Source organism: Aspergillus heteromorphus, assembly GCF_003184545.1.
Source record: "Aspergillus heteromorphus CBS 117.55 chromosome Unknown BO70scaffold_2, whole genome shotgun sequence".
Taxonomy (NCBI): Eukaryota; Fungi; Ascomycota; class Eurotiomycetes; order Eurotiales; family Aspergillaceae; genus Aspergillus; species Aspergillus heteromorphus.
The window spans coordinates 1,099,831-1,126,802 of NW_020290407.1; the positions used below are offsets into that span (position 1 = coordinate 1,099,831).

Consider the following 26,972-nt stretch of genomic DNA (forward strand, 5'->3'; position numbering starts at 1 on the left):
ACCCGGCCGTAAGGAACCTGGAACTTTGGGAGAGAACCCCGGGGTTACCGAGGACGGTAAGTTACGGGACCAGCTTGACGGGACGGCGGGTTGGCCGCTAAGCCGGATTTTACGCAATCGAAGGTCTGTAGAACAGGAGATGGAAGAAGTCAAATTCTCCCACTGCGCCATTTTCGATGTTATGGAGACTCGCGGGCGGGAAAGTGTAAATGTAATAAATAATGTTTATCCATAGATACTTCCATAGTAGGCAGCGTAAGGACGCAGTATGCAGTAACTGGATATGGCTTCGATTCCTCCAGCCTGGATGGATGGATGGTCAGCAAACACCTGCCCGCGCAGCTTCCGACCAGGAACTGCCCAATGCAGCCACTTGTTCGGCAAGGAACCTCAATTACAGGAATGCACCCTCAGAATATTTCTTTGTTGATCGCCTCTCGCTGCCCTCCCCCTTTTTCTTCTTCGCGGGCTTGGTTTCATAGACTAAGGGGGGAAAAGAAAAGAAAAGGAAAAAAGAAAAGAAAAAGAAAACACAAGAGAAACACCCGTCCCGATTGTAAGTAATCATGGGATCGATGTTCTCGAGGTGCATCTAATAATTGCCGCCTCCCCTGCCCGAGGATTCCGATACAAACCAGGGTCGCACCTTGATAGTTGATCCCTTCCGCCCTATCCCAGTAACTACCGACTCCGGCAGGAGCAGAGCGTTGATCTCGACTGGTCCATCGCGATTCCTATGGAAGAAATAAATACTACGGTCACTAGGGAGTAGTATCTATCCAGGAATAGGATCCTCGGGATGAAGTGAGCTTCCTCCCTCCCTCCCTCGGACAGGACCATGATCTTCGTCCGGGGCAATCACCGTCATCACATACATATAATCAATCCTCCAGGAGATTGCACGGCGCGGTTACCATATCACAAGCGTACTAGTCACCACCAGATCCTTTACGATGCTGCCTTCCCGAATATTGGATCCTCTGCAGGTCGCTCATCCCGCTGTCAGCCACCACTTCACCCCAAACCCAACCGAGTAAGAGCGCGGGATGCGAGGGCTATCCCGCCGGTCACATGGAGGAGGATGCTGCTGCCCGGGGGACGATCGGGATTCATCCCATTGCTCTAAACTCTATAGTCTGTCTACGCCCGACGCGCAGGCAACGGCTATTTTTTTGCCTATCTGGCTTGGAACCCGGGCGAGAGGGACGAAACAAGACGGACGGGGCGGACCTGATGTTTCGCCCGGTGGCATCTTGAGGCCGGGCGCCGCTGTTCATTCTGCCCAAATATCTGGATCACCTCCTGTTTATCACCGGCGCCTCAATCTTTGGGAAACCCCGGAGTCCGGAGTAACACACTGGCTGCTCGAGGCGATGTCGCAGATATCTATGTACTGTGCAGAGAATCATGTCGGGGTAAGTGAGTCAGTCAGATGGGAGGGAGGTTTCATTCACATTCAACGAACGAACGGCAGGACGAACAAGCCCTGCCTTTCCCTCGGCTCCGATTTGCTGTGCCCGTCCATCGTATTCGCCCAACGTGAATGGCCTGGAATCCTTCCCTCGAGGACGGCAGGCTAGTCTGGGAACTGGGAAGGACTCCGTACGGAGTACCTACACTCGGACCAGCACCCAAACTGACGGTGAGGTAGTAGGTAGTAGGGAGAGGGAGAGGGAGAGGGAGAGGTATCTACAGTGTACACTCCCTCCTGGGAACGGTCATCGCAAGGCTGGCACGGAGGTATAGATACCGGGCGAGACAAAGAGTCAGTCCCATTGAGTTCGCGGGTCTATTAAACCTTAGTTGGCGCGGCCAACCCTCCGATCCCACGGATCTATCTTCCTTGAGGCCGGACGCATCACCCACCACTGCATGCGGCGTGCAGCCGCTGTAGGTGATATCTCGATGGTGTACGGAGTACGGAGTACGCCATACACAGTACTCCGTACGGGAAGTGCATCGCGTACAGAAGTAGTACAGAGCACGGAGCACAGAGTAAGTACAGACGGACACCTAGAGTGGTCGAGCAGTTGGCGAATCCTCACCCGGAAGGATTCCCAGAGGAAGGCATCTCCGCTCATTGGACGCGTTTTGTCCCAGCAACGGGGGAATGTCTCAAAGAAATCTAAGTCAGAAATCCTCGAGTTTTGACGAGATTTCGCCGAACCAATATGGATGATGGACGAGGGCCAGGATTCAACCTGAGCCGCTTGCGACCGGGGAGATACACTAGATCCTAGATACGTTTGATTCCCGCGATGGTCACGTCACGATGCAGCAACCTTTTGGACCCATGCCTTGGATATGGCACGCTATCAGGATGGCATCTGGGTTGGTTGGTCGTTCTCTTATCGCGATAGATCCTCAACCCCTGTATAAAAGTATATAGGTAATGGGTTCTAGATCTATCAACCCAACCATGTCTCCATAGATGCCAGATGGTAGACAGGTACTATCGACCTGCACCGGACATCCGCATCCCTCGGACCTCTTGTTGGAGCTGGTGATTTCGGATAGGTCATCAGCCCGTCATCTTTCCGACTTACTTACAGCTACTTACTTACTTACGTCGATAATCCTCCGCGTTCACAAAGTCGGGGTGTTTTCTTATCGTCTATCGGAGGGAGAGTATCTTCAGCCTCGACTTTCTTTTAGACCAGCCAGCTAGCCTGACCCCTACCTAGGTAGATAGCTACTAACTTAACCTTCCGATCCGATGGAACGTCTTACAATTCATCAATCCATCAATCCATCCATCCATCCATCCTCCCATTCCATCCCCGGACCCCGGGCAAGTAGATCAGGCTAGGCAGACAGACAGGCAGGCAGGTGCGTGCAATGTAACCACAGCATCAGTGACGGAGCGGAGGCAAGGCGAGGTATCACCACAGTGACCACCACTACCACCACCACTCCCACTCCCAAGTACGACCCAAGTTTACCATCTTTCCGTACCGTAAGTAACAATACCTTACCTCCCGATTTCTGGCTCGCTCAGTAACAATCACAAGGCAGGCAAGGCAGGCAAGCACACGACAGTTCGAGTCGAACCGACCGGGTCGACCCGGCAAAACAAAAACAAAATTGAAATGAAATGAAACAACGACCAGGAAAACTTGGTGGGCTGGGACTGGATTATTGTGGAAACCAGCCGACGGGAGAAAACCACACTTTTTTGTCGGTCGGACGGATCCACTGCGGCGTGCGGTCACTAGAATAGTACTACTGAGAGTCTGGTCTGAGACTGAGGGGGTGCATTCTTCTCCATCCTTGAGATGGAGATTGGACTTGAAGGAGAGGGATTGGTTTTGATGGGGGGGAGGGGGGGGCTGAAGTCGGTCCAATTGAGATGGTGGAATTGGGGATGGGATTGGATATTCTCCACGTGGCGAGAGGGTTGCGTTGCCGAGGGTATTCTGTCTGGTTCTGGATACTGGATACTATCTTGGATCTACCTAAGGTAGGGGAGGGACTGTGGTCAGTGGTGTGGTGTAAGTATATTGAAGAGGTCACGAAGTGGTATGTGCATGCTATGCTATATCTAGAGCTAAGCTGAGCTAAGATGAGATGAGATGAGATGAAGTACAATACTAGATGAGGTAAGTATCTAGGTAAGCATCCAAACACCAAAGCAAGAACGTGCCTTCCTTCTTAGACAGGCATCCATCCTTAGCCTTCCTTACCTAACCATTCTTCAAGCTGTTAATCATATTAAATCATACCCACAACCCATAACCCACACAACCTGAACCCACCATCCAGTCCGCAACCCATTACCCACAACTAATTAATATCGAATATCCAACATATCCATACAAGTAAGTTCCAACCGCCCAGGCAGACATCCTCCCCAAGCCAACCCAAGACAAGCTAAAGCAGCCCTCGATTTAGCCTCAACCTGCATAATCCAATAGGATGACCTCGGAGCATGAAATAAACCCGTCCTCATTCCCATTCCATTCCTCTCTGAAATCGACTTATTATGCAGCTTGCAGAGATGACCGGACACTCTCCGTCGGCGTGCGTCCAGAACCCTCCCCCCCCTTCCAAAAAATAACAATAACAATAACAATAACAATAACAATAACAATAACAGAAACAGTAACAACAATGGGGCTATCTAACAGAGTAGGCAACTTCCACGGGAACCACCAGACCAAATCAAAAGCCTAACCTCGTCTGAATGCTTACTTAACCGTGGACCCTCCAGTTCAGCTGGCCGGGCCTGGCGGGGGCTGGCCGTGGATCGCTTCCAGTTTACACTTTACGCACGCACAGAGACTGTGGATTGTTGCCCTTTAGCGTTACCGACTGGGTTGCGTTCCATTGTTGCTTTTCGGGTTCTACGGTGTGTGTTCCTGGGCATGGATGCTTGACTTTGCACTTTGCATCAGATGACTATACTGTGTAGTAGTGTATACTGCTAGACGGTCTGTGCTTGGATGAGTGAGTGAGTGAGTGAGTAAGTGACTGATGGTCTGACCGAGAGTTTGGTTGTGGGGTGCTTACTGCACTGCTAGTTTTTGGGTTACTAGTACTGCTGCTGCTGCTCTACACTCTACACTCTACACAGTAAGGCTGACTACCTATCTGGATATGTTTATCCGGCGGAAGTGCGAAAGCTGAAGGATGAAGAAAATGAGGTTACATTATCCCCCCCCCTCCCCCCCCCCCATTCAGCTGGGGGCTGAAGAGCGGGGTGTTGAAGCGCCAAAAAAATAGGGAAGGGAAAAAGCAACACCTGCAGATAATAACAATGCAAGCAATACAGACAATGCAATGGGCAATGACACTTGCGTCTTGCAGATGGCCCAAATATTTGTCACCCGGTGAGACATTCGACGTACGGCTGTCTCAATCGCTGCAAAGGCAATTGTAAGCAGCCGGCGGTCTGGAGGGTCGAGACTCGAGAGGCTGTCGGGAGGTTTCCATCGCATTACTACCGCATGGGAGGGGCCTTTAGGTAAGGCGAACTCCATGCAGTGGTCAGCACTCAGCCCGTCACTCCTGCCCACTGCCCACTGGCCGTCCCGAGTGTGGAGTGGGTGGGTCTAACCCAGATTGGGATTGACACTATACTGCTCTGTCAATGAATAGCCTCATGCAGCTTGACTCGTGCGTGAGTTTACGGATTTGCGACAACCACGGGTTTCGAAGCCCGACCACCGGCATTCATGGGATATGGGCGGGGCCGGTGCTCATGCGGGCGGACTGCACTCCGCACTGTCATCTAACGCCTGCTTGACGACTGACCAGACCAGGCATCATGGCGATCCCGCATTACGAATCCATATTGCCACTCGCCCACACGCCACCGCTCGATGCACATCGGCTGGATTAGCCTCCACAACGCGATTGCCTAGGCCGTGGTGGCGGAAGAGGAATTCCGTGATGGGATGCGAGCATTGCAGCCGCTCCCTGGGATGATCTCGGCCCGTTGAACGTGGACGCCGCTGCAAGGAACAGATCCATGCCAAAAGTAGAGAGGACGATGCCGGGAAATCAAAGAACTCACTAGGGAATCGGATTTGACTGAGGAAGAAACCAGAATGAGGTTCACCATGCTGGTGTCGAGGATACAGTGACCGGGCAGGAGATGCAGCACCTGGCGACGATCCAGGAGACGATCCAGGAGACGATCCTTCCGGTAATCAGATTGGAGGGGGCAACATACCAAATGATAGGCGAGTGGTCTTGTATCATGGGAAAAAGCAGATGATATACACGTCCAGCCCCCCGCAAATGCTCCGTAGCCCAAGACGTACGGCATGTGAATCATGAGAGGCACGAAGCTCGGGCTCCCCCACGGACGGTGTCGATCACTGACTGAGACACTCGGCGCTCCACAAAGTGAAAGGAAAGGAAGATGAGTACACTGATGGGGCCAAGGGCATGGGTGCACGATCTCCAGTCGGCGGAACTCCGTGGATGAGGCCTTTGTCGGAACGGCCCAGAGAGCTGTTCGTGTGTTGGCAGAGGATTGTAGTTGATGCAAAAGCCCATTGCAGGCGCGAGTTGAATACACCACCCTGAAAGGTAACAATCACGAATCTCATGGAGACAACCGCTGATATCAGGGAAAGGACTTTGTTCTTTTGTTGTTCTGGTTTGTAAACACGATCGAGAATGTTCATGACCGTCGATTCGGGGACTTCGATGGCGAGGTTTTGCATGGAGCGCACGAAGAAGACGAAGAACATCACCACTGACGGAGTCATTGGGGATAAATGTATTGTCAGCTGTGCAAAGGTCCCGATAATTAGCTATTGGGATCGACGAGACCAGTAAATAATCCCAAGACCTCGACTGAGGTTCCATTTGCCAGCAGCGAGAAGCCAACAACCACAGAGATGGAGAACTATTGATTACCAGTGCAGACACTAGAATGTGTTGATTCATAAAGGGCCTGGCCAAGAAAAGGGCGAACAGCAACTGAACCGTCGAGGATACGACGATAAAGCAGACATCGGCCTACAAAGCTGACTTTTAGCAGGCGGCATGGGCTCATATAAGCATTATTGGACAAATGAGCTACCCATGACTCCATTGGGATGCCATGTTACGATTTGAAGATTGTTCGACAGAGGGTGCGTTTTGCTCCTCGGCACCATCTGACATGATTCTCTCATGAGACAAGAGCCACGAGAAACCAGCAAAGCAAGAATAGAAGACGCTCATAGTCATGTAGAAAACACGACGTTTGTCATGATGAAGCATCTTAGGGCTTCTCGAGGAAGCCGCGGGCTGCGAGCTGGTTTGGGAAGGACCCCGGGATTCCCATGGGATTTTCCCCTCGTCGGTCTGATGGGATCTTTAGCTCTTCGACATGCATTATACGGGATACTCATATTGTTATCCAATTTAGGATCACAGTCTTTCATTTAGCTTCTATAGTGTCGCTTTCGACCACTAATATTATTACGCACCTTTCCCTCCCATATGTGAGTCTCGGATGCAGATGCTCGAGGGTGGAATACATGAGAGCTTGAATTTAAGCTCAGCTGATTTATATCTAGATCTAAACTGAAGCTCTTACCATGCAGCCCGCCCAGGACAGGTGGAAGACGCATCAGCCCTGTACTCAATGTTTCATGAAAGTACGAAGGGTATGGATATTAAACTTGACAGACCCTACTCAACTGTCATCAAGAGAGAGCTCTAACGTCTGCATGATAGTGTGACTACAAATCTCCATGCACCCAGTGCATTGAGCATGAATCCACCGGAGAGTGCAGGTATCATAAACCATCAAAGGGAAATCAAGATTCCAACTCGCCATGTCAGGCTACCAATCCTGACCCAGAAACCAGCACCCATCAGGAGGCTGATCGTGGTGTTCCTGCATTGTTAGATTCGGCACAAAATGTGCAGGGAACCAAGAGATCGCGGCTAGCTGAAGTGTTTGGCTATTCCGAGGTTAGTCGGTCGAACACCATTGCCATCTTACGGAAAGTGAGTCAATATTATATTGGGAGAACCAAGTAGCATCCCCTGCTAACGATTGACAGTTCGAAGAACCGGGCTCAAATGACCAAGACCGGCCTTTATGGGATCAGATTGACCCCAGGATCATAGAGACACTGATCGAATACTATATTGAGAATGTGAATTGGTCAGCAGCCCATGATCCCTATCAGTTGTACATTGCTAATCAGTCCACTTTTTTGCAGGATTATCCAGCTGCTTTATACCCCGTGGGTTCGCAGGACATACAATAATTGGCTTATGGCAATGAAAAAGATCACAATTTCTGGTAAGCTTGAAATGGGCGCTGGACGTATTAGCAAGATCGCTTTGATTTATCGGATTTGTTCCTATACATCTAAGTTCTTCCCTTGTCCAAAGTATCCTACTGGGACCATTCATGGCATGGCACTAGCGGACATTCGAACCGCGTGTGATAGTATTGCGGAAAGTCTAGAAAAGAGTCTCTCTGGGGATGGCATGCATCACCTGGGTTTAGCCATGCTCAGGGCCCGGGATGAAGGAAATCCAGACATCTTCCGACAAAAGCTGAGCGACGCTATCCGACGGACACAAGAGATTGGAAAGGACAAATATGTCCCCGCGGATAACGAGGACAAAGAAATCAGAAATGTACGGCAATATATGCCATTCTGCAACCTCTATATATGGGACAGGTAGGCAAGAAGCCACCCTTAGCGCCACCATTGCTTGTACGCTGACCAAAGCCCTCGCCTGTAGCCACTTTGCAAGTCAAACAGACAGCATCCCCATTTCAGGAGCCTTGAAGGATGATCAAGTCCCCGACACGCGTCTCAACCCCCCGGTTGAACTTACGGAGCGAATTTTTCAAATCCGCCTCATCAATTTCTGGAGGAACAACAGCCCCAAAGTCGACTCCGAGTATGACATTGTCCTGGCCGAAAAGAGATACGAGGCGCTGTGCAACGAATTCTTGCCTACCTTACCACGCGCCTTCGTTCTTGAACCAAACAAGCAATGGGACAAGGATTTTCCATGGCTTCCCTATCAGAGGGAGTTCCTGCATATCTCTATCTTCTCCTCCATCTGCTACAACTATCGGCCCGTTCTTCAGCTGGAACCACAGAAAATCCAGTCTCTTCCAGCAAACGACCGGGCTTTGCTAGGACCGCAGCGAAAGGCCCTGGCGGTGGCAGCATTCAATGTTCTGACAAGGTACCTCAACCTTCATACTCTAGAGTCTGGCATCTCAACCCGACTGCCAGATATCATTATGCCCACATTTGATGCTGCAGTGCTCTTAGCGGCTCTCTATGCGAATCGCGGTATGGAATGGGAGTGCAAAAACTACCGGCATTGCATGTTGAGGGTAAATCCTTTTGAGACTCACATGGAGAGCCTGAAGCCAGAATTGTGCATGGAAACATTGCGTAGTACCCTCGACCACCTGCAAAAATGTGCAGAGACCAGTGTTTTGGCTAAAACGGCGGCTGAGACTCTAGATCGCGTACTGAAAAGGGTCAATGACGGCCACTAGGATCTCATGTTGCTGGACGGACGAACACTGCGGTGAAGCTTGAATCAGCAGGCGTGGAATTACTACAAGGCGCACGCCTTATCATGCTCTGCAAATGATGTTTTAATATAAACTGGGATGCTTGGGATTCTGGTGGAGATTTGTTAGATAGACACCCGGGGGCTTTCTAATCCCCTTAAGGCAATGGAATTCCGTAATTTTATTTTGGTGTTGTTTATTGTTTCTTTTAGGTCATTCCTTGTATGATTATGGCAACGTTGTTAGAAGAGTGGTAGTAGGTGCAGCTGACATGGATAGAGTAGAGTATGGTGCTGGGTGGAAAGGGCTGATATGTGTTGGGCGTGGATTGTGATTGTCGGCCAAAGGTTGGTCAACCCGTGTCTGTCTGGTCAGAAGTAGCACTTCGCCTTTGGAATCGTCATCGGCCACTAGGCTGTAACAGAATCCAAGATAAGCTTGCTTTAAATAGCAGCATCATTAGTGCCAATAACATCCCACCAAGTAGGCAACAGGCCAAGTTCAAATGCTTTTTTGTATACTTATTCAGGTATATAGAAGAGATGCATACATATATACACGCGAGAAAGATCCAATCCACAGACAGCCAAGGCACCACCAACCAGTATGTAATGATACCGATCCGCAGCGCCCGGTTCGGTCTAGTTCAGTCCAATGGGCCAAACCACCAACTCGAACTACTACTAACTACCAACTACCAATCCCCCTCACTGTCACTCCCAGGGTAAGCCTTCTTTCTCAACTTCCACAGTGACTTCTCGCGCTGAACGGCCTCGCGATGCCGCCGACTGTTATCCTCCACGACAGTCATCCAAGGAACGTTGCTCGCGCGGCGGATGCGGTCCTTTAGCATCTGCCTTTCGGCGTCGATACCGTCCTCAACAGCATTGGTGTTGGTGGTGGCGTTGTTCTTCTTGAGCTTCTCGGTTGCCTCGCGATGGCGTTTCTCGGCCGCACGGGCGGAGTGGTAGTCCTCGCTGATGGCCCAATTGGGGTTATCGAGCAGACCGCGGACGAGGACGAGGCCGTGGCCCTGGGCGAGGGAGGCGCGGATGCGGGACCCGGGGATCGGGGTGACGAGTTCGAGGGTGCGGGAGGAGATGTTCACGGATCGGACCAGGGCGAGGCCCAGACAGTGCGAGACTTTGGGGTCTAGGGGGTTGCTGCTTCCCGAGCCGACGAAGAGGTACGGGAGGTCTTCGGTGGGGGTTCGGGTTATGTTGGAGGTTATGGTGGAGGAGGACATGGATGGAGAGGAGGGTGTGTCGTCCATGGGGGTGTCGTGGTCGGGGTCCGTTTCGGCGGTGTTTGAGAGCATGGGACCCGAGTTTTGGCCGAGGATGGCATGGGGAGATTCCACAGCGACGACGGCGACGATGGAGCCGTCGAGCACCTCGTGGAGCAGGTCAGGGTGGATCTGTGTCCCCATTACCATGATGCCCTGGATGCCCTGCTGGGGGCCGGAGTAGTGCACGTGGAAGGGGTTGGTGCGGGAGAGGGGCTTCTCGAGCCAGAGGGGAGTCTCGATGTTGCCGGGCCGGGTCATGTGGAAGTATGACTGCATTTGCATGGAGCGGAGCTGTGCGCTGGATCGGTTGACAAAGTCGGTGGGTTGGGAGGGCAGGATGGTCAGGGGAACCTTGGATTGGTAGGCTGCTTGGGCAAGGGGTTCAACGACTTCAGCGGGTCCTTTTTCGCTCATGTACACGACGTCGGAGAGGCCGAGGGATCTCACGAGGTATGTGGCGACTTCCAGACCCAGACCGAATATCCAGCCTGGGTAGTTGATGATGAGAGGGCACTGAGGGTAGCTGGCCTGGAGGGCGCGGTAGCGCTCCATCAGGTCCATTGCGGCGAGGACGTAATGGTCGGAGTCTTCCTTGGGGGATGTAGCTCCTATGTGATGAGCTCGGACGATCGTTCCGTCGCGGGAGCCGTCCAGGGAGGGGTGGGAGAATGGAGGGCCGAAGACAGGGGAACGCAGGTGGACGAGATAGACTTGCCCCATGGGGGCAAACTCGGGCTGACCGGGGTCAAGGTCTAGGAATGCGACGCCGTCGGCGTTGCAGTAGTTGGTCTCGGTCTGGGGGGCAGGGCTGAGAAGGTGGTTCAATAGGTAACGACTGAAAGTCGACTTTCCGGAGCCTTTCGGTCCACAGATTAGAGTCTTTAGTCGGCCACCCCGTTGAGAGAGAGACTTGATGGCGGCGCTCCATTGCTTTTCGAGGTGGAGTGGGCGCAAATGTCTCTTTAGAGAGTCATCCGCAGACGTGTACAGCTGAACGGATTAGTGAGATGATGGAGCGATGGCGATAAAACGAGCAGGACTTACCACTGAAAACGTTCTCTTGGCGGAAGGAGAGGCTCCCTTCAAGGTGAGCTTGTCTGCGGCTGTGTTCTTGCCATTCCATATCCGTTGATAGAGGGGCGAGAGATCCTTAAGACGATAGATCCCACTGTGGCAGGACTTGAACTCGACCTCCGCCTCGCCATTAACACCAGCAATGCACTTGATGACCGGCAGGGAGTGCGTCGAAGGAGCGTAGACCCTGTAGACGCGCGACGAGGGGTGCAGTTTCGCTCCCATCAGACTGATTACACCTCGCTTGACCCAGACATCGTAGTGCCCCAGCATGACCATGCTCTAGTGAAATATTAGCGCGTGCGTGCTGTCTGGGTTGCATAATGCGTACCATCTTCTCCTTGATGCGGACACAAAGCCTATGTTCATCGCTGTATACAATGTTGTTTTTGCTCAAACGGGTCTTGGACAGCGGGAAGTCCTGAACCTGTACAGGAGTGTCTGCAGGCGATTCGTACCTATCAATGTCAGTACCAATGCTCAACAGGGCTCTTGGGGGCAATGGCTACCCGTCCGCGTCTCCCTCGAGGGCCCCGAGCCCAACGCCCTCACTGCCATTCACAGTGACATCTTCTTCCAATTCCTCGTCGGAAGATTCCTGGTCCTCGCTGGAATTGGGTGATACAGGCTCTGTAGCCTGTTGAGAGGTCTCCGGGACAGGATCGGCACGCGCCGGTTGTGTAGCCTTCTCCGTCTTCGACTTGTCTTCCTTGCGCCTCGAGGATCGTCTCAATTGGGCCGGGTTCTCTTCGGTTGGGGATGGGACGGTGCTTTGCTTCTCAAGTGAGCGCCGCGCTCTCTTGGGCGGCGGTTCAACAACCGGTTCGACGATCTGGGGCTTCTCTGCAGCCACGGGGGCCTGCGTAGCCTGCCGAGCTTTGCGTGCCGCGAAAGCGCTGACTGGAGCTAGAGACTTCAAGTCAGCGACTGTTGTTCGATTCCGAGTATTTGAACCGTACCTGCTGCTTGCGCTTTCTCGGCCTTTCTCTTCATGATGCGCAAAAAAGGCCTCTCGGCGTCTCAAGATCTCCAAAAAAAACCAGCGGGGTTGCGCAAGATGGAGAGGCAGGCGGGACCACCAAAAAAGGTGAATATTTGAGGCCGCGGACTTCGCCAGTGGTCCGTGCGCCGCGGAGCAGAAAAAAAGGTTATCGCCCAGAAGTTCCGCATCGGCTTCTCGCATCTCGCACCTTCCAGACCCCGAGCTTTGCGCCGATTTCACCAGACTTACGATTCCGCGAGCTGAGATCTGACTCGGCGGGCATTCTCTTGTTCCTACTATAAATCATATCGCCACCGCGATCTCGCAGAATTGGGACTACTGGCGCTCCGCATCGCAGGTCCGCAACCGCTTCTTCACGAGCGTTCACTGAGCCACAATGGCACGCAAATCGGACAAGACCGCTGTGGTGGAGACTGAGGATGTTCGCATGAGCAGGTCGCCGTCGCCTGAGTCGGAAAGCGGATCAGAGTCAGAAGTTTCGAACTCAGAGGTCGAGTCGAGCAGCGAAAGCGGCAGCGAAAGTGGCAGCGACGAAGAGTCTTCTAGCGAGCAGTAGGTTTTTTGGATGCTTTCTACGCGGCATTACATCCATAACTGACCTTGCGCTATGTATAGGCCCCCGAAGAAAGTTTCATTTGCAGCCCCCAAACCGTACAAAGCACCCTTCGGCTTCAAGACCCTGAAGCAACAAGCTCCCCCCAAATCCAGCGTCTCTTCCCTTCTGTCCGACCTCCGCGGCAAGCAGGTCCTCCACATCACCGCGCCTGATTACCTTCCCCTCTCCAAGATCGAAGAGGTCTCCTTGGCCAAGATCATGCGGGGCACCCCGGTCTTGAAACACAAGGGCGTGCAATATGGAATCCCCATTGAGAGCCTCAGGCAGCCCGAGTTGAACGGAAAGGCGCTTCATCTATACGATCCCAAAACCAAGACATACTACAGCACCACGGCTACCGACATCCCCACTTATCACATCCAGGAGCTGATCGATATGCCTGATGTCTCCGCCGAAAACAGTGTGCTGGAAGCAGTGAAGGGGCAGGTCAAGCCCCCGAGAAAACAACCGAAGAACTTGAAGATGCGTTTCCGACCTGTAGGAAGCGGCGCGGCCCCACCTGAGACGATCGGTTCCAGTTCGGAGGAGTCGGAGGGAGAGCAGCCTACGTTCAAGGTGCCGAGGGGAGTGGAGGTAGAGCGGGAGGAGCGGAAGCGGAAGAACCGCCCTACTGAGGGGGATAATGAAACGCAGGTCGGTGCGACGCCTCGCAAGAAGTCGAAGAAGGAGGCCGCCGAAGCGGAGGAGAAGAAGAAAAAGAGCAGCAAACCCCGAGACGATAAGAAGAGGAAGAAGGCCGAGAAGGCGTGAAGGGGTTCGACCGGGAATTATTTCTTACTTCGTCTTGTTATTTCAACAAAAGTTGGCATTGTTCGATGGGGGTAGCTATGCTCTACTCCAGGCGCGAGATGTTTGTGGTGAGCCAGCCGGATATCACTTTTCAACGCAAGTTGCATGTGTTTGTACATAAGTCCATAGTTCGATCCACGCCCAGAACACGTTCTTCAGTGAGTGGTCGCGTCCGAAATTCTAGATCCCACAGCTGGCAGGGTTGGGAGGCACAGCTTATAGACGCTAGCCTGTATGAGCGATGCTGCGAGGCGTCTCGTCACCAGTGCCTGCCCCCCGGGCATCGAGGGGTGTACTAGACCACTAGTCGCTGGTCAGATTCTCAAGGCAGGATGCCCCGAGCGCGTTGAGGGTGGGACGACTTCATGACTCAATTGAATATGTTTTGCCAGACCTGTCGGGACCCGGCAGTCTTATCAAGCCCATGTAGGACACGGACATGATGGTGCTCTTGGTAGTCAGTCCTGTAGGGAGGAGGTAGATACTGTGGAAGAATGACAGGAGGAGAGGCCCACCGGCGACTCGTTAGTGTCGATCATCCCCGACCTCCGGTTTCGACCCAGCAACTAGGCTGACTAGTGACTACTTGTATCTAAGCGCAGCCACTAGGCCCTCGTACTGGAGCCTCGTGGATCACGTTATGCTTGACAGGTTGCCAGCAGATCCAGCACCATCAGCACCCGCCAACCGTTGAGCTGCGAAGTGATGAGATGAGTGTAGTGGAAGGTCGTTCTCGTTCCAGGGTCCCCTTGCGCTCTCGGGGCATTCTGTATCGTCACGTACCGGCAGTTACCGCGCCATAGAATTAGATAAGCAAGTGGGTCTATCAGCCACGACCGCTGACTGGCCCCGCTCCCCGGAGCAATCACATGCCTCGGCGGTGATTGGACCAGCGGAGGGCAGCGAACAGCTGATACGGGCGAGTGACGCCAGACCCCCAAACGGGCCTCCTTCCATCATCTTTCATGCATCCTCCATCCATCGCCGGCCTGCTCGACCGCTTGAACCGCTTGAACCGCTTGATACCCTCTCTCTCCTTCAGTTCCCCCAGCGGACATGCCATAGTCTTTCTCTCCGCCATGCTCCGCATATCCTTTCCCCTCTTGCCCTCATAGCTCCTGATGCCCGGCATCCCGTTGATTCCGTTACTTCCCTTATCAACCTCCAACTGTTGGATGTCGTCGTGGGTGTCCCTTTTTTTGTCTTTTTTTCCTTTTCCTTTTCTTTCACTGAGAGCTCTTACTCCCGCAGCTGGACCTGAGCTAATCTGTCCGATCATCTGCCCGGAACAGCTGTTGATTTATCCTTTCTAGTACTCGCCGTGACTACAACCGACTGACTCCCTCGATCGTGAAGAGCGGATCACACTCCCATCGCTGTCACCTGCTTGGGCACCCCGGGTTATACAGCAACGACCACACCTTCTGAACCCTGTTCTTTTCCCACTTGCGTCGTGGCCCACCTTCGTTATCTTGACCCAAAATGCGACCCTTCATAGATGACACAAAGCGGCGAGTCGACCGTCGGCTCAGCGCAAGCAGGCAGTCGATATCCAACAGCCGCATATTCTCTAGCGTTCTCCCCGAACGGCTAAAAGACGACCATGACGCACAGGTCGATTTCACAGCACCCCCGGGCGGGATCGGATCGCGGGATGGTCACCTGCAGTATATGCAGCAGTCTATATTCTCCATGATCGCGGCCGTGGGCTCCAGGTCGGACTTCCATGCGCGCTTCGAGGATTCCAGTGATAGTGATGGTGAGACAGAGGATCGCCCTCGGAAAGATTATGGGAACATGGCTGCCACAGCTGGCGCACTACCCAGCAAGAGCGAACGGGAAACACAGCCGTCGTCATCCAAACCGCAGAGTCCAACCCCGGAACGAGGACGTCGCCATCGAAGGTCAATCTCGGAACATAAGTTATTACGACCATTGAAATTGATTTCCAGGATTGATAAAGGGGAACAGCCCACTGTACAGTCTGAGCCTCCGACGGGGGATGAAATGTCCCGAGCCTCCACCCCTAAACGCCCTCGCAGTGTCACTCCCCGGGCAGCCCCTGTACTAAGTCGCATGGTGGAAGCACAGGCCCTCCTGGACACAGACGGCTCAACCGAAGGCACCCAGTCTGGGACGGAAGAGAAAGATGAGGGAGACTCCGAGCCGTCTGCGTCCGCGCTGTCTCTCCGATTGCAGGAGATGTTCGGCTTTAAGACGCCAGAGAAGGTAGTTGTCGAGTATGCATGCTCTCTGCTGCAAAGTATGCTGCTGCAGGGGTACATGTATGTCACAGAGGGACACATCTGCTTCTACGCCTACCTTCCCAAGAAATCTACCGTGGCTATCAAATCCGGGTATCTGCACAAACGTGGTCGGAAGAACCCCAAGTATAACCGGTATTGGTTCTCGCTGAAAGGGGATGTTCTCTCATACTATGCCGACCCATCAAATCTTTACTTCCCCAGCGGCCACGTCGATCTACGATACGGAATCTCCGCTTCTCTGGCCGATTCGAAGGAAAAAGGACATGATACTCGGGATTTTCAAGTCACAACGGATCAACGAACGTATTATTTCAGGGCTGATAGCTCTGCCAGCGCCAAGGAGTGGGTTAAAGCTTTGCAGAAAGTCATCTTTCGAACCCACAACGACGGCGAGAGCATCAAGATTTCCTTTCCAACTAAGAGTATCATTGACATCGAGGAGAGCCCCATGGTCGAGTTCGCTGAAACGTTCAAGATACGGGTGGTTGAGAGTGAGGAGACGTTCGCAATTGACGAGGTAACGCTTTGATCTTGGGAAACAATGTGCCAAATGCTGACAAAGTTGCAGTTCTATTTCACATTCTTCAACTATGGCCAGGATGCGTTCAATTTCCTTAAAGGCCTAGTGGGTGATTCTTCACTGAACCGATCTCAAGTCTTATCGCCCCAGCCAGATCACATGGCTCGTTCTCGCCGTTCTCGAGCGTCCCAGAATAGATGGTCCCTGACCAGTGCGACCAGCCAACCTCGAGCCATCGGAAATGCCAGCGCGCAACGACTGAGAAGCGCAAGCACTGGCCAATTCGGGTTTGGCCATGATGCCCTTACGATGTCTCCACCACCAAGACAGCAGGACTCGTCTCTATCATTCGGCAACTCCATGGAGCAGGCAACTGACTCGTCAGCTATCTTGCAGTCGATGACCGATACAGCCGAATCCGCGAGCCAGATATTGAACCGAAGCGACGTTTTCCAATCGCCTACGATTCACACTCTGCGGAGGGGGCCCGATAAAAGCAGTGCTCGTCGGCACTCAGATGAGACGGCTCGGTCGGTGCACACGCACGCCGGGCCAAGATATACGAAAGATGGGCAAGAGATTCAGTATGCCATGAGCGATTCTGACCAATGCACTCATAGTCCCTCTAAGAGTACCACTGGGCCCACCTTGAACGAGATTGTTAAAGCTGGAACTTACCCACTGCAACGCGCGGCGGGTTTTGCGGAATACCTGAAATCCCGATCAAAGCAGATGAGCAACTTACTGGCAAGTGAATCAATGGGGTATATAGAAAAGGTCTCTGGTATGTGGGCGGGTAACCGCAAGCATTACGGGGAGTACGAAGGCATACTCCCGGATGATCAGGCAGTTGACCCCGAAGACAAAGACACTGGCTGCAAGGATGGCGACCGATTCCGTGCGCACTTTGCCCTTCCGTCGACCGAAAAGCTGCAGGCTACCTATTACGCATACCTACACCGTGTGCTCCCGTTGTACGGTAAAATATATATCAGCCAGAAGAAGCTCTGCTTTCGGAGTCTTCTCCCGGGAACTCGGACGAAGATGATACTGCCTTTGAAAGATGTCGAGAACGTGGATAAGGAAAAAGGGTTCCGCTTTGGCTACCATGGGCTTGTCGTGGTCATCCGCGGCCACGAAGAATTGTTCTTCGAGTTCAGCGCCTCTGATGCCCGAGACGATTGTGCCGTTACGTTACACCAGGGCCTTGAATCCATGAAGTTTTTGGCGGAGTCAGGATACCTTGCAGAAGAAGAGGAGAAATACGAGTCCGAAGCAGCAAGCGCTGAGCACCGCATGCTACAGGAAGCGAGGCTGGATACTTCGGGGATGCAGAGTTCCCACTCAATGCTGGCCGAGTCTTCCGAACTGCACCCAATCTTTGATGATCCCCGCGCCTCGATCATCAATTTCAAGCCTACCGAGTCCCTGAGAATCACTTGTCTTACCATCGGTTCACGCGGTGATGTACAACCCTATATTGCATTGTGCAAAGGGTTGCTTGCTGAGGGTCACCGGCCTAAGATCGCAACCCATGCCGAGTTTGAGCCCTGGGTGAGGAAGCATGGGATCGACTTTGCTTCAGTTGATGGAGATCCAGCAGAGCTTATGCGGATATGTGTTGAGAATGGGATGTTCACCTACTCTTTTCTCAAGGAGGCTTCACTGAAGTTCCGTGGCTGGATTGATGACCTGCTATCCTCTGCGTGGAGAGCTTGCCAGGATAGCGACCTCCTCATCGAATCCCCCAGCGCAATGGCCGGTATACATATCGCCGAGGCCCTCCGGATCCCTTACTTCCGTGCCTTCACAATGCCTTGGTCAAGAACACGAGCATATCCACATGCATTCGCTGTCCCGGAGTATAAAATGGGCGGTGCATACAACTACATCACATATGTCATGTTTGACAATGTCTTCTGGAAGGCGATCGCGGGACAGGTGAACCGCTGGAGAAAGAAAGAGCTGGGGCTCAAAGCGACCGGCTTGGACAAGATGCAGCCGAACAAAGTCCCGTTCCTTTACAACTACTCGCCTTCTGTAGTGCCCCCACCACTCGACTACCCGGACTGGATTCGCATCACAGGGTACTGGTTCCTGAGCGAAGGGAACAACTGGACACCACCAGCAGGGCTGATCCAGTTCATCCAACGCGCTCGCGAGGATGGCAAGAAGATTGTCTACATTGGGTTCGGGTCGATCGTTGTGTCAGACCCGTCCGCGCTCACGCGAACAGTTGTCGAATCTGTACAGAAGGCCGACGTTCGCTGTATCCTTTCTAAGGGCTGGTCTGATCGTCTCGGAGACCCGGCCAGTGCAAAGTCGGAAATCCCTCTGCCTCCCGAAATCTTCCAGATTCAGTCAGCACCCCATGACTGGCTCTTCTCCCAGATTGATGCTGCCGCGCACCACGGAGGGGCTGGTACCACAGGAGCCAGCCTGCGTGCGGGTGTGCCTACCATCATCAAGCCCTTCTTTGGAGACCAATTTTTCTTCGGAACGAGAGTTGAAGACTTGGGGGTAGGAATCTGTATGAAGAAGCTTAACGTGAGCGTATTCTCGCGGGCTCTCTGGGAGGCCACCCACAGTGAGCGGATGATCGCGAAAGCCCGGGAGCTAGGCGTGCAAATCCGGAGTGTAAGTCTATCTGTCCGTATTGGTGTCCACTGCTAACGTAGAGATAGGAGGATGGAGTGGATACTGCCATCCAGGCAATTTACCGGGATCTCGAGTACGCCAAAACCTTGGCTCGTCAGCGCTCCATCGTCTCGTCAACGCCATTTTCTCCCACCCCCACGGCCAAGACCGTGGCGGAACAAGAAGCCGACGATGATGTCGCCGAGGCCGACATCGAGGAGTGGACATTTGTGGATGATGCCGATATCCAAGCAAGATTGGCCAGCGCCTGATCATAGCGGACGAAACCGCACATTGATAGTTAGAAACAAGGACAAGCATTCGGCCTTGTCTTAGATGCTGCATGCATGCGTTCTTATATTCGCTAGAGGTCATGACTTTGACGAATTTTGCAGTTGGCTTGTTCGATAGTATATGGTTTAATGGGTTTGTTTTGCTTTTGCTTTTGCTTCTGCTTCTGTTTTTGTTTCTGATTGTTTTGCGCTTCGGGTTACACGGGTCTGGTTGTATTTCTGGGGTGTTTATTTCTATCCCGCCGAGCTGTCGCTTTCGAGCTGCTTGCGCTTTTGTTACAACTGACGACTTATGATGATGCACAGGGAAGAGGGGGGAGTGCACAATACATCTTTAATGGATTTGAGTTGCTGATTGCGGTATTTGCATGGGGTCTGCACGGGTTATATACATAACTGGACGTTAATAGATCGGTGTAATAGCTCTTAACCGAGAATATAATTATTTGCGGCTACTGGCATTTCAATGTATACGTGAGAGGGAGAGTTTGGATATTCAGTTTGTAGGGATTGGATGGGGTAGCCCCTTTACTGGGCTGTGGCCAAAACGCTTGTTCTACGCGTTCTCCGATTCCATCAGCCATGAACAGCACCAGCACCAGCACCAGCACCAGCATGGTATTTACAACCTCCATCCATGCAAAAATGGTATTATGGACTTTTATTCTCCCAGCATGCTTTAAACCAAGGAATACATACACGGACCAGCGTAACTTAACCCCCATCGGGCCTCTTCTTGTCCGTACTCCCCTCATCATCTTTCCCCTCGGCCTTTTCTTTCCGCCTCTGCACAACGTCCCAGTTATACACTCTCGCAGTCGCGACCTCGAGCGTCTATCATTCACGGGATTAGTTAGCAAGCATACATCCACCTCAGCCTCAACCTCAACCTCAACAACACCAGACCTCCAAACAAAACGCAGAAGGGGAAATAACAAAAAAAACATAACGTAAGAAGAAGGGTGCAAAAAGACCAAGAAAAAGAAAAAGAAGAAACATACAGTAATCTGCTCCCTCAAAAACTCCAAATCCTCCTCACAATTCGCGAGACTCAGTTCCGCGGCGGCCAACTTCTCCGTCAACATGGTCTGAGCCTCCTCGATGGGGTACGCCAGCATGACATTGGCGCCCAGCCACAGATACACCTCCTCGGTGTCAGCGGGGTCGATGCTTGCGCGCGCGTACAGAGTGTCGTTCAGCTCGAAGTTGGTCTCTAGCGGGTCGAGGTTGTTCTGGCGCCGCATCTGGAGGAACGTCACCATCTCCAGCGTCTTCTTGATGTCTGGGATCTTGTCGCGCAGACCCTGACCGCGGCGCTGCGTGTTGACTTCCATGAATTGGTACTTCGAGATCATCTCCTGGAAGGACCGCAGGGTCGATTCCACTTCCGCGCGCGTCGAGACGTAGTCGGATACATTGTCGACGAAGGGGGCGGTGGGGATGCCGCGCGGATTGGTGGTTGTTGGGGCTCTGGGGGTTTTTTCTTTGTATTAGTGGTGTGTGTGTGTGTGTGTGTCTGGGGTTGGATGGGGATGGGGTGAAAGGGGAAGGGGGAGTGGAAGAGGTTGGCTTAGGGGTAAGGATTTGGAAGGTAGTGCGGTAGAGAGAGAGAGAGGGAGGGGTGCGGGATGGAGGAGTGGGATGATGATGCTGATTTTTTTTTCTTTCTTTTGTGTTCACAGTTGGAAGAACTCACAGGGAGGGTTTCTTGTCTGCCATGGTGTAAGAGAGGCAGACAAGCCAGATGTCCGGGCAGGGGAGGAGAGGAGGGAAAGAAGGCGATGGCGGGGAGTTGATGTTATCGAATGAAGCCATTCCAGGTCCAAGTGGGGGGAGTTGATTGCCTGTTCGGGAAAGGCGGCGTTGCGGCGCCGCTCACTGCCTTCCCTCCCTCTTCATACTTCCCATGGACATGAACCAGCTTCACATCCTTTGTACACATAGCATGATGGACTAAATCCAACCCCGACAATGGTCCTGCTTATCACCACCTCCCCTATCCTGGCCGCCTTCGAGGCTCTCCCGGCCTCCTCTCGTCATGACCTCGACCTCCCCGATTCCCTGTCCCTCCAGGATCCCATCTCCCACGCGCAACTCATCGCCCTGGCGCGGTATTTTCGATCCTCTTCCAACAGCAATGAGACACACTCAGCCCGGAGTCTGAATTCCCTTCTCCGCGGAACGAAAGTCTACATCCCTCCTCCGCCAAAGAAACCCGAACCAGTACACTCACTCCCTTCCCAATCCTCAAATACTCAACTCACTAACGACAACACAAACAGACCCCCGAATACCTCGCCCTAAAAGCGCGTCTTCTCGCCGCCGCCGAAACAGACGCCTACAACCGCATGATCACCAGTGCCCCCTCCCTCCTCAACCCCCACAACACCAGCACCGCAAACCCGATCTTCACCTCCTCGACCCCCACCGTCTCCGCCCTCCACGACCCCCACAACCATACTGACGAAAAGGACACCTCCTACCCGGACCCTCTCACCCCCTCCCTCGTTCTGAACATCTTCCTCTCCGTCCTGATCACCGGCTTTAGCGTGTACTTCGCGCTGCGGAGTTTCCGGACGCCGGAGGTGTTGATTGAGACCGTTGCGGGGGTGTGGAGGGGAAGGACAGCTGATAGAGGGGGGAGGGGAGGGGAGGGCGTGTCCGAGGCCGTGAAGGTGCTGTTGTCGTTGGGGGTGGCGGTGGGCGTGGGCGTGGCGGAGGTGGTTATTTATGCAATTTATTTGGGGAAGGTGGATGAGGCGAGGAGGGTGGAGAGGAGGGTGAGGGAGAAGAAGGTGGTTGTTGGGAGTGAGGGGGTGGGGGGAGGGAGGTAAAGGATAGAGATGGAGATGGAGGTGGGGATGAAGGTGTGGATGAAACGAGGACCGTTGGTGGGAATGGTATGGATGGGGAGAAAGAGGAGATTTGGGGGCGAGGGCCGAATGGGGGGCTGAGGAGGAGGCTAAGGGAGAGGTGGGAGGATAAGGAGAAGGAGATGGAGAAGGAGAGGGAGGAGTGATATTGTGGTGGGTATAGAGGACCGGCTTGGATATGATGTGACGTGATATGTGTATGAATGTACCTGTAGTATAGACATGAGGAAGAGAGCTGGATTGTATCAGTAAGAGCTGTGGAATTTGGCTGGGATGTGACTGTAAGTATCGACTGTCTGGAGCCGGATAGCTAGCATGAGGATGTTGTAAACCAGTGTAACGCAATCAGGTAGGTACTATAGGTCAACAGGTGATATGAGTCCATGACTCTTGAGATTTTCATGTATGAGATAGCAAGACTATGAATGGACCAGGTATTCTCCACTGCATCCCTGATACTGAAGCCATATGATTCGCAAAAGCAAGAATTAGCAGATGACAAACGATTGACTCCCAGTCCATCCCGAGATCCTGCAATATTCGTGAGCAGAGATCGGTAGTCCATGCCAGTCAATTCTCACTCTCCTCGTCGTGGACTTCGGTGGTATTTCCTGCATTTCCTTCCTCAACCTTGTCAGAGTCCACTTCCTGGATTCTTTCTTCATCTACCTCCTCAACCTTGTCCGAGCTCAGCTCCGTCATTCTTCCTGCCTCTACCTCTACCACCCTGTCTGAATCCAGTTCCGTAGTTCCTTCTTCATCCACTTGAAAGACTCTATCTGCACCCTCCGCAGCCCTCGCCACACTATCTTCCGCAACGCTATCCGAATTCACTTCCGTGATCTCTAGCTTCGCCTCAAAGAGCTCCGGATTCGCAAAAGTCTCCTCCAGCCAGTGAAGCATATGAGCCCTTGCCCTGGGCATGATGCACTCGAGATTCAGCGCCTCGCCAGCCGAATAGCAGTTGCACCCGTGATCGAGGGGCGAGGTGACTGGCATGCCCATGGGCGCCTCAGACAGGACATAGCTGCGGCAACGAGACGAAACGAAGGAGGCAAACGACGAAGGGTCATCCCTGTTGTCTCCGAGGTCGACACTAGTTAGCTGAAGAGGATTGCCGAGGCAGATGGCTGAGATGTACGGACGCCATGATTCCCCTTATCGAGCAGTCAGTCAGTCAGTCTATCATGATCCCAATCACGAGGAAACCCCAACCAGCTCATCCAAAGGAGAAATAAACACTCACAATGACCAGCCAAATACCGAATAGCACCCAATCCCCCATCCGCCAAACCAATCACACCAATCTTAGCATCCTTCTTGACCAGCCGACCCCTCGCAGCCAGTATTTTCTCAAAGACATAATCCACATGGTTCTGCCAGTATTCGTTCCCCGGGATATTGTTCCTGCGCGTCATGACGAGAGCCGGATCGACAGCCGACTTCCGGGGCATGTTCATCCAGGAGGTCAGAGTCATGGGTTGCCGGGTGCCGCAGTGCCATGTCAGCTGGCCGGTATTCGCTAGGACGAGAGCCGTCTTCTCAGAGCTGCTGGCTTTGTCGTTCTTGCTCAGAACAGCCCGGGTGAAGGCGATGGCGGAGCCGGCATCGATACTCTCCGTGCCGACGGTGCGATAGGCCCAGATGCCGAGGTCTTGGATGGGCTCTCCAAAGACGACGATGACGCGGGATGCGGTGGAGAGGTTCTTGGAGACCAGGATGGGGACATAGGGCTCCGTGGACTTGGAGGTCAGAGGGAGACGTAGAGTGACGAGGCCTAGGTTGCGGAGGCGGACGGAGACAATGTTGCGGATGCATGCTTTATAGATTGGTTGTTAGATATATAAACTACTATGGCTCGGTCCTTGTAGTAGTTTCTAAAGTGGAAACGAAGGGCATACCGTTCATCGCCTCACGCTGCAACTCATTCCAGCGAGGGTTCTTATTGATCTTGAACTGAAACTCCTCTGCGGGATCGGCGATCTTTCTGATTTGATCCTGGTCGTTGATGAAGTACCTAGCCTTGGTTAAGATGAAGATTCTCGAATGGACTCGGTAGATTCATCATACCCCAGTTTCTCAAGGTCCGCCGGGAAGACGGGTTCCTTAGGAAGGTCCTTTTGCTGAAAGACGAACATTTTGGATGCTCCGAGACGATTTGAGGGAAGAGAAGGGAAAGGTAATGGTGGAGGGAGGGATGAGGAAACAGGGAGGGGGAAAGTGAGGGGAGCAGGCAAGAAGGCAGAAGGCAGAGCTTGGGTTGAGGCTGCAGCTTCCCGGTAAGGTGCCGTGAATGACCAGAGGAAAGAATAGGCGTTTGTTTGGGCAGTTAATCCCAAGGGAAGAGACTGTTTCACAAGGCAAACGAGAGGCAAACCAGCGTCGTAATGGCTGATCAAACAGGCTGGATTCAACAGCAATATATGCACTGCAGCTATCCAGGCCTTATCCCCAAGGCTTCACCTCGACTCAAGTCAAGACAGCAAGACTGTTCATAAGATATAAATGGAACAACCTGCCCAATCAAGTAAAGAAACAATCATCTATTCACCTCCCACCCGAATCTATAGTACATATCTCAAGTAGTAGGAAAAGAGGACCGGAAAACAAACGCCTTTCAGGAACCGGCTGACCCAAAACATCTTTATCTTTTCATATAATCCCACAATCAAGATCCCTCTCCGCATTTACCAACTGGCTTTCCGCACGCCCGGAAGCTCACCAGCCAGCGCCTGCATACGGAATTGGAACTGGAAAAGAAGACCAGCTGTCAGCCACCACTCACTCAATCGCTCCCAGAACAATGCACGAGATAATAATATGGCATCCACTTACTCGACCGAGTCTGAATGCGCGGATGACACTGCGCGCAGTACCGCCCGCCACACAGCGGTTCTTGATCTGCGTCGACCGGGTGTTGCTGTGCATGTTGGCGAGCTGCAATTGCGCCTGGGCGCGAACACGCTGGGGGAGAGAGGTGTTGCGGATCGCGTAGCGGAGAGCTTGGCTGGACAGAAGAAGAAAGTAATCATTAGACTCTGTTTGGAGATGTTGCTTTTGCTTTAATGCCGACGAGTGTGACGCGGGCTTTGCGGGATGGGGTCATACCGTTCGGGCTCGTACTGCTCGAACGTCCTCCGCTTGGTGTGGTCGCGGAGGATACGGGGGTTGACGAACCCGCCGAGGTCAAGTTTCTTGAGTCTGAACTGCGACATGGCGACTGGTGTTCGGGTGGTCGGGGGTCTGGGTGAGACGGTCGATCGATCGATTGATTAATTGATGGACGGCGGAGGTTTTGGCGGAGCGGCGAAGTCACGGGGAGAACTCGGGTTGTCCCGATCGGGTATAGGGTCGTGTCGCCCTTCGCTCCCAACAAGATTCTGGTGCGGCATGTTCCTGGTCCTTCTATTGACTGGGGGATGATTCAATGGCTCGAGAGGGTCTACATGAATTTACTGAACATACGCACACTGAAACAATCGCGTTTCCGCGAGGCGGGGAAAGGCCGAAAATGCGAAGGCTGTTGAACAAGCATATCACGCACAGCAGTGACCGCAACGGAAGGGACGGGACCTGCCGGAAAGCTCATATAGGTCCCCTACAATCAAGAGCAAGCGAGTCAAGACATCCAATGCCATGTACATCGGAAACTGCCACCCGGCACCGACGCCTCACATGCAAGGCGAGGCGCAGCCCACGCCGCTGAAGAGCTCAGTCCGGTCCGGAGAAAGAACCCATGCGGCCATTAAGTCAGGAAACAGTATAGTTATACAATTCGTCGATTCGCAATATGTCCTAGGACGGTATCTTCTATATGCTTGAACAGGGTGAAAGCCCGCAAACTCGAATCAACAGCGGAACAGCGATCAGGGTCTCAGACCACCCACAACCGCCGTCATCTTCCGCAGCAACAGCATCCTCAGAGCCCCTCTAGGACCATCTTAATGCTTCTGGGCCTTGGCGTTGGGGTTGCGGGGGTCGTTCTTGAACTCCTCGGCTGGAGGGAAATAACCGTGGTTAGTGTGACCGTGCTTCGAATAGACAAGGGACTCCGACTCGACCGAAAGTTGAACAATCGATCTATTTGATTCAATCAAGACAGTATCAGGTTCACTCACTGTTCATCAGGACGTTGGCGAAAGAGTTGACACCGTACAGGACGATCAGACCTAGAAACAAACGAAGGTCAGAAAGCCGGTCATTGCGCGCCTCCATGCGCTCCAATCGAGCTGGTTTCGGGCGACAGATAGCTTTGCAGATTTGAGAAGGCCACTCAGCTAGACAATGGGTGCATACCGGCAGCGAAGAAGGGGCCAACAGGTCCGGCTATAACGGGAGAGCATGTCAGTTCATATTCTTGAGATCTCGCCCCGACCACAGGACACAGGGACAGCGATCGACTTACCAACGGGGGTGGGGAACTTCTTCGGGAGGAGAGGCATTGTGGCGGTCCGTGAGAATCGAAGCGAAGTGCTGGGGATGGAGGAAGTCGGAGATGGAGCAGCGGGTGAAGGTGCGTTGAGGAGGAGCGGCAGCAACGAGGTTTGTCCCGGCGGCCGAAGCCCCGCCGCTTTTACGCTTCGGGAACTCCCGGGATGCCGCTTTATCCGC

The 26,972-nt window shown here is 53.1% G+C and overlaps 11 protein-coding genes across 11 annotated transcripts; 5 read left to right on the forward strand and 6 right to left on the reverse strand.

Moving 5' to 3' along the window:
- The first annotated feature begins 943 nt into the window (after positions 1-943).
- On the forward strand, positions 944-1,684 carry BO70DRAFT_82825 (uncharacterized protein). Its single transcript, XM_025548756.1, has one exon. The coding sequence runs from the start codon at positions 1,047-1,049 to the stop codon at positions 1,578-1,580; it is 534 nt and encodes a 177-aa protein (XP_025403443.1). The 5' UTR covers positions 944-1,046; the 3' UTR covers positions 1,581-1,684.
- Positions 1,685-5,819: 4,135 nt separating this feature from the next.
- On the reverse strand, positions 5,820-6,200 carry BO70DRAFT_392668 (uncharacterized protein; the record flags this gene model as incomplete). Its single annotated transcript, XM_025546299.1, has 1 exon — positions 5,820-6,200. One exon carries the CDS (start codon positions 6,198-6,200, stop codon positions 5,820-5,822), a length of 381 nt encoding a protein of 126 aa, XP_025403444.1.
- Positions 6,201-7,764: 1,564 nt separating this feature from the next.
- On the forward strand, positions 7,765-8,983 carry BO70DRAFT_329159 (fungal specific transcription factor domain-containing protein; the record flags this gene model as incomplete). Its single annotated transcript, XM_025540769.1, has 2 exons — positions 7,765-8,141; positions 8,218-8,983. 2 exons carry the CDS (start codon positions 7,765-7,767, stop codon positions 8,981-8,983), a joined length of 1,143 nt encoding a protein of 380 aa, XP_025403445.1.
- A 579-nt stretch (positions 8,984-9,562) lies between these two features.
- grc3 (putative RNA processing protein Grc3) lies at positions 9,563-12,356 on the reverse strand (the record flags this gene model as incomplete). Its single annotated transcript, XM_025540076.1, has 5 exons — positions 9,563-11,279; positions 11,334-11,645; positions 11,695-11,821; positions 11,873-12,269; positions 12,323-12,356. 5 exons carry the CDS (start codon positions 12,354-12,356, stop codon positions 9,696-9,698), a joined length of 2,454 nt encoding a protein of 817 aa, XP_025403446.1. The 3' UTR covers positions 9,563-9,695.
- Positions 12,357-12,563: 207 nt separating this feature from the next.
- BO70DRAFT_358442 (DNA-directed RNA polymerase I subunit RPA34) lies at positions 12,564-13,916 on the forward strand. The gene is made up of 2 exons (XM_025542297.1): positions 12,564-12,918; positions 12,982-13,916. The coding sequence occupies exons 1-2, from the start codon at positions 12,743-12,745 to the stop codon at positions 13,730-13,732; spliced, it is 927 nt and encodes a 308-aa protein (XP_025403447.1). The 5' UTR covers positions 12,564-12,742; the 3' UTR covers positions 13,733-13,916.
- Positions 13,917-14,838: 922 nt separating this feature from the next.
- Positions 14,839-19,452, forward strand: atg26 (UDP-glucose:sterol glycosyltransferase; the record flags this gene model as incomplete). The annotated part of the gene is made up of 3 exons (XM_025540077.1): positions 14,839-16,555; positions 16,607-19,195; positions 19,243-19,452. Coding segments are annotated over exons 1-3 (4,101 nt in total), but the record flags the coding sequence as incomplete, so codon positions are not given.
- A 640-nt stretch (positions 19,453-20,092) lies between these two features.
- Positions 20,093-21,270, reverse strand: BO70DRAFT_358444 (tubulin-binding prefolding complex subunit PAC10). The gene is made up of 3 exons (XM_025542298.1): positions 21,185-21,270; positions 20,490-20,958; positions 20,093-20,322 (listed from the first exon to the last, which is right to left on the reverse strand). The coding sequence occupies exons 1-3, from the start codon at positions 21,205-21,207 to the stop codon at positions 20,203-20,205; spliced, it is 612 nt and encodes a 203-aa protein (XP_025403449.1). The 5' UTR covers positions 21,208-21,270; the 3' UTR covers positions 20,093-20,202.
- Positions 21,271-21,394: 124 nt separating this feature from the next.
- BO70DRAFT_329172 (TMEM199/VMA12 family protein) lies at positions 21,395-22,507 on the forward strand (the record flags this gene model as incomplete). Its single annotated transcript, XM_025540770.1, has 3 exons — positions 21,395-21,711; positions 21,771-22,318; positions 22,372-22,507. Exons 1-3 carry the CDS (start codon positions 21,460-21,462, stop codon positions 22,505-22,507), a joined length of 936 nt encoding a protein of 311 aa, XP_025403450.1. The 5' UTR covers positions 21,395-21,459.
- Positions 22,508-22,811: 304 nt separating this feature from the next.
- On the reverse strand, positions 22,812-24,499 carry BO70DRAFT_307468 (uncharacterized protein; the record flags this gene model as incomplete). Its single annotated transcript, XM_025540078.1, has 4 exons — positions 22,812-23,518; positions 23,608-24,180; positions 24,263-24,378; positions 24,432-24,499. 4 exons carry the CDS (start codon positions 24,497-24,499, stop codon positions 22,932-22,934), a joined length of 1,344 nt encoding a protein of 447 aa, XP_025403451.1. The 3' UTR covers positions 22,812-22,931.
- A 549-nt stretch (positions 24,500-25,048) lies between these two features.
- Positions 25,049-25,950, reverse strand: BO70DRAFT_392676 (mitochondrial 37S ribosomal uS14m domain-containing protein; the record flags this gene model as incomplete). Its single annotated transcript, XM_025546300.1, has 4 exons — positions 25,049-25,111; positions 25,197-25,368; positions 25,470-25,581; positions 25,827-25,950. The coding sequence occupies 4 exons, from the start codon at positions 25,948-25,950 to the stop codon at positions 25,049-25,051; spliced, it is 471 nt and encodes a 156-aa protein (XP_025403452.1).
- Positions 25,951-26,149: 199 nt separating this feature from the next.
- On the reverse strand, positions 26,150-26,887 carry BO70DRAFT_82977 (F1F0 ATP synthase subunit i). Its single transcript, XM_025548757.1, has 5 exons — positions 26,767-26,887; positions 26,640-26,687; positions 26,480-26,530; positions 26,249-26,358; positions 26,150-26,178 (listed from the first exon to the last, which is right to left on the reverse strand). Exons 1-4 carry the CDS (start codon positions 26,801-26,803, stop codon positions 26,303-26,305), a joined length of 192 nt encoding a protein of 63 aa, XP_025403453.1. The 5' UTR covers positions 26,804-26,887; the 3' UTR covers positions 26,150-26,178; positions 26,249-26,302.
- Between the last annotated feature and the right edge of the window lie 85 nt (positions 26,888-26,972).

Coding starts and splice junctions, on each gene's coding strand:
- BO70DRAFT_82825 (XM_025548756.1), top strand. CDS start 1,047: ATGCGAGGGCTATCCCGCCGGTCACATGGAGGAGGATGCTGCTGCCCG.
- BO70DRAFT_358442 (XM_025542297.1), top strand. CDS start 12,743: ATGGCACGCAAATCGGACAAGACCGCTGTGGTGGAGACTGAGGATGTT. Junction 12,919..12,981: donor GAAGAGTCTTCTAGCGAGCA/GTAGGTTTTTTG, acceptor CGCTATGTATAG/GCCCCCGAAGAAAGTTTCAT.
- BO70DRAFT_358444 (XM_025542298.1), bottom strand. CDS start 21,207: ATGGCAGACAAGAAACCCTCCCT. Junction 20,959..21,184: donor GCAGACAAGAAACCCTCCCT/GTGAGTTCTTCC, acceptor AAAAACCCCCAG/AGCCCCAACAACCACCAATC. Junction 20,323..20,489: donor TTTTGAGGGAGCAGATTACT/GTATGTTTCTTC, acceptor CGTGAATGATAG/ACGCTCGAGGTCGCGACTGC.
- BO70DRAFT_82977 (XM_025548757.1), bottom strand. CDS start 26,803: ATGCCTCTCCTCCCGAAGAAGTTCCCCACCCCCGTTG. Junction 26,688..26,766: donor GAAGTTCCCCACCCCCGTTG/GTAAGTCGATCG, acceptor CTCCCGTTATAG/CCGGACCTGTTGGCCCCTTC. Junction 26,359..26,479: donor CGCCAACGTCCTGATGAACA/GTGAGTGAACCT, acceptor ATTTCCCTCCAG/CCGAGGAGTTCAAGAACGAC.